At 44.0% G+C, this 4,556-nt stretch overlaps 1 protein-coding gene across 1 annotated transcript in view; it reads left to right on the forward strand.

Annotated features, from left to right (window-relative positions):
- Positions 1-577: 577 nt before the first annotated feature.
- Positions 578-4,556, forward strand: part of fgfr4 (fibroblast growth factor receptor 4) — a 20,253-nt gene continuing 16,274 nt past the window's right edge. The window contains exons 1-2 of the mRNA XM_087175804.1: positions 578-1,305; positions 3,923-4,142. Of these exons, the coding sequence (XP_087031930.1) occupies positions 4,055-4,142 (88 nt within the window). The 5' untranslated portion in view covers positions 578-1,305; positions 3,923-4,054. The remainder of the gene's footprint in view (positions 1,306-3,922; positions 4,143-4,556) is intronic.

The following is a 4,556-nucleotide window of genomic DNA, read 5'->3' on the forward strand; positions in this document are numbered from 1 at the left end:
GCTGCAGCTAATGAGATTATTCGCTCCTGTTCTTTTACTGATGCAATTAAAACATGGAGGCAATTCACGCGTATTCACTCATTAAAGCAACTTAATTGAATGCGTCTTCTAAAGAGGCCTTAATGCTCTGTTTGCAGAAAGGACAATTAACCCGCAATAAATTATGAGTCGTCATAAAAAATAAGTTGTGATAACGTGATTTACTGCGGCTAATTTGCGGTTTTCTGCGGGGGTCAACAACAAAAACAATTATTAAGAAAGGTGAAGTTTGCTTGGGAAAAATTTGGGAAGATAATGAAGTAGTGATTTCAGGGACAACTTCAGCGAGCTGTGCCGCTGTGGAGAGGAGGGAGAGGCGGGGGGTCTTGTGTTTTATTTGCCAGCTCTTTGGAGGGATGGGGGCTGTTTTGGGTGGGGGTAGAGGGGGCAACAGAAGCGTACCCCTCCCCTCTCTCGGTCTCTCGCCCCCCCTCCTGCTCCCCTGGCCGCTCTCAGACCATTGTTGTTGTGACTGCCGTCCGGAGAGCAGCAGAGTGCTGTAGGAGGGCTGGTGTGTGTAGGACGCAGTCACTCGCTCCACTCTCTCTCTCTCTCTCTCTCTCTCTCTCTCTCTCTCTCCATCTCCCTCTCTCTACTGTAGAAAGAAAACGGACTGAGGAGGCTGAGCTGCACATTTGAGCAGCGGAGCTCAGATCTTACCGGGATAAACACACCGAGAGGAGAACTTACAGACGTGCTGCGTAAAGGCGCACGTAAAGAGTTTTATCCAAGACAGTGCTACAGTTTAACCAAGAAGGGACTCTGAGCTTGGGGGGGGGGGGGACGTTTTATCACCCGTCTCTATCAAGCTCTTTCTCTCATTGTCTCGCCACCTCGGATTTTCTTTTCTTTTTCTTTTTTGAACATCATCAGAGCGAGAAAGGACAGGTTTTGACACGCGCAAGTCCACTCTCTCGCTCCCCTGCGTGGTTTTTCTTTCTCTCCATGGATTTAGCGCTCTGAGCGAGCGGCTGCAGTGGACTTTGCCCCCGGGATCACAGCTCCTTCCTCCGGTCACCAGGAGAACCCGGCAGCTGTCGTTCATGTTCCAGGGGGCTGTTTTTGATGGATTTATAAGCTCAACTCCGCGTTCAGCCGGATACAAAACAGCCGAGAACCCGCATACAGACTGCTTTTTGGGAAAAGGATACAGCGGGAATACCAGAGTTCCAAATGAGGATTTCAATATTCACTCGTGTCGACCGGGACGAGGAGTGATTTCCCCTCGGTGCCAGTCATCACGGCGAAGACAGATCGGGAGGAAAGGTGGGTGAAAACAGACTGAGACAGCTGGAGACTCTTGGAGAGTTTCATTCATTTTCAGAGGGCATGGCGGAGGCTGGGTTAGATTACAACAAAAAAGCAATTTAAGGAAGCCTTACCTAAATATTGATTTATTTTAAAAACCACAAATGCTGCTTTTAGGAAGACTTTAGTCTACTCTTTTATTCGTTTTCAGGGATTTGCTTGTAAACAGAATACTTCCTTGAGACCAGGCAGGAGAGGATCTATCTCAGGATCACTCATTTGCATTGTAAACTAGTGAATTAATCCACGTGTTGTACATTTTACACGGGGATTTCAGGAAAGAAGCTGCAGGTTTTGATACGAGGCGAAGCTTAACTTGTTGTGCTTTGCAATGCGCCGAGCCAAACAAGTCACTTATTAGACATTGAACCTTCCACATGGACTATTTGTCAGGAGAGAAGAGCGGAGTCTGAACTCTGTCAGGCAGTGTTTAACAACATAAAAAGTGATAGATTTCATTTATGTTTCACTCACATCAAGGTGATTAAAACGACAACGTGCGTGATGACAGTCCTGATCGGAGACTAATGCTAGAAGATCCTCTCTGATTGTTGTGGTTTCACGTGGGAGCACTTAAATTAAAAAAAAAAAAAAAAAAATCTTCAAAAAGTCAGGAAGTGGATTGATTGAATTGATTGATAGGCGGCGGGACACACACACACGTGTGGACACTGTAACCAAGCGAGTCACTGTAACTGTACAACATAAATAGTGACAGGTCTGACTTGTTTTTGGCAGCTCGCAGGTTCATTATTACCTACAAGGGCTGTTTGAGACTAATAGTGCATATAGGCTGGATTTATTGAGTGTAATTTATGTGACAGAAAAATGCAGTAGCCTACATTAGAGATATATATACATATATATATATTTAAAAACCTGCACAGTGACGCCGTTCTCTCCGTGTTTTAGGGCTGAAAAGCAGAATACAGTAGAAGTGTTTTGGCTCCGGCTGAACACAGCAGAGTGCAGCAGCCAGGCAGCGTGCCAGCGGAATTAGCAGCAGCAGGAGAAAAAAAGTTTTCCAGTCCTTAATTGAGAAAGAATACGTTTCATTCAGCAAGCTGGTTCTTTAAACGGTGTGTGTGTGTGTGTGTGTTAGAGAGAGAGAGAGAGAGAGGGTGTGTGTGTGTGTGTGTGTGTGTGGGCGCTGCCTGCATGCATGGAGCGCACGCACCAGGGTCTGGCGCCTGTGCGCAGTTGGCCCGACTCGCAGCAGAAAAATCACTGTATTATTCCTTTAGTGTTCTTCAAGGTTGTCAAAGTTTATAGTTTGTCTGCAGAATGAGCTCATGGAGACAGTGTTGTACGTAAATGTTAAAATACCCTCATAATAATAGCTACTTAAGTAAAACAAGTATCTCATTGGATTTAAGTGATATGGGGGTGTTTGTCTGAAGATATCATTTATAATGACAACAGAATCAAAAAATTTAGATGCACATCTGTGGACACTGGAGGTTGTTTATTAACTCTCATTATTATTAGGAAACTTTACTGCATTGGTAAGTTAAGCATACTTTTGTTCAGTTAGAAAAGATGAAAACAGGCTTGTTAACATCATTCAATTAGTCGTTTAGTCATCCAGCAGAGACTGAATCAGCAGGTATTCAGAGTAATCATTGAAGTCTTTTTTTTTTTTTTTAAGCATTGATGCTAAAAAAAAAATAATCTTGAATCCAAGCTCAAAATTCACAACAGAGACTTTGCTTCTTTTCTTTGTCTTTGTGATGTTAAACTGAAAATCTTCTGGTTTTGGACTGTTGGTCAGAAAACACAAGACATTTGTAGACACAGCACCTTGGGCTGTAGCAAACTGTGATGGGCATTTTTCCCCTTTTTTTCTGACGTTTTATTGACCAAACAGAAGAAAAAAAACTGGCAGCCTAACCAGTAATGGAAATAGCCCTAACTGATATTCTCCAGACTGAGGTGCTGAACAAAGTAAGGTGTCATACCCAGGACGATTACCAAATCTTTAGGTGAATTCTAGAGTTATAATCTGATATTAACCCCTCTAATTAAAGTTTTCACCTTCTGAAACCAAATTTGTATCATAGTCTGAAGAAGGTGCTCTGATTTTTTGCAGTCACCTATTTCATTATGTTGCTGCCCGTTGTGTGTTTCCACCTCCTGCCCTGAACCTGAGGTCTCATCAGCTGCCCGTCGAATCTCTGCCGCTCCTTCAGATTCAGTGGCTTCCTGGCAAGTTTCAAGTGTTTTTTTCCTAGTAAGGGCCCATTATCCTGGGGCAGACTGAGTGCCATCCATTGACAAACAACAGGCGGTTAACAGCCCTGCTCCTTATTCATGACGCAGGAGAGCCTGGACAATGTAAAGGCCGACGGGACAGTTAGCAGGACATCTGGTTAAGAATACAGCTGCTCACAGTCAAAACAGACTCTGTCTTTAACTATTTGCCTCAACAATTGTTTGTTTTTTTGCCACCTGGCTGAAAAGTGAACAGAAAAGTTTATGTCTTTTAGCTGCTCTCCGGCCAGATCCCCTCAAAGAATCGAGTTTCTGATCAACAGATAACTGACCGTCTGCCATGTGTTTGTTTGCCCCCCCACAGGATCCAGATTTAGAGACTTTGTGGTGTTTCTGAGATTGCCAATGCCAGGAATCAGAGTGTGAGGCCCACTCAAGGCTTCCAACATATATTTCTACCGTTTAACCACAAAGACACAAGCGTCACATCCAGAAGATGGCGAGGGTTTGCACATTCTGCTTTCTGCTGCTCTGTGTGATGGAAAGATTGTCAGCCAGGCCCGCTGACGAGAGAAGAACTAAAGGTAAGACCTGAATAACGAGGACCATGACATTACACCTCATCTTTGGGGATTTGTGGAAATCTGATTGTATCATTTCAACATTTTTTCTGGAGAAAAACAGAAAAAAAGTGTGATTTGTTAGAAAAAAACATGATTTTTAACTGTGCGAATGTGTTTGTAAAGGCTTCCATCAATCCACTGTCACTTTTTTTTTGTGTAAGAAGGTTTTAGTTTGGCGGGGGAGGAAGTCCAGGTGACAGGGAAAATGACAGAGAGGCTGTAGCCACGTCTTGGAAGGAGTGAAGCAGGGGGAGGAAAAAAACAAAACAAACTTGCAGTGTTTTTGCTGTCGTAAACTGTGCTACCTGATCCATCCGAGGCCCTGGGGCTCGGAAGTGTAAATCTGCCTGGCTGTGTGCCAGCTGTAAAGGATGA

The sequence above is a fragment of the Seriola lalandi genome, unplaced genomic scaffold (assembly GCF_002814215.2).
Source record: "Seriola lalandi dorsalis isolate HSWRI2012SDOR001 ecotype SW California unplaced genomic scaffold, Sedor1 jcf7180002054502, whole genome shotgun sequence".
NCBI classification, from domain to species: domain Eukaryota; kingdom Metazoa; phylum Chordata; class Actinopteri; order Carangiformes; family Carangidae; genus Seriola; species Seriola lalandi.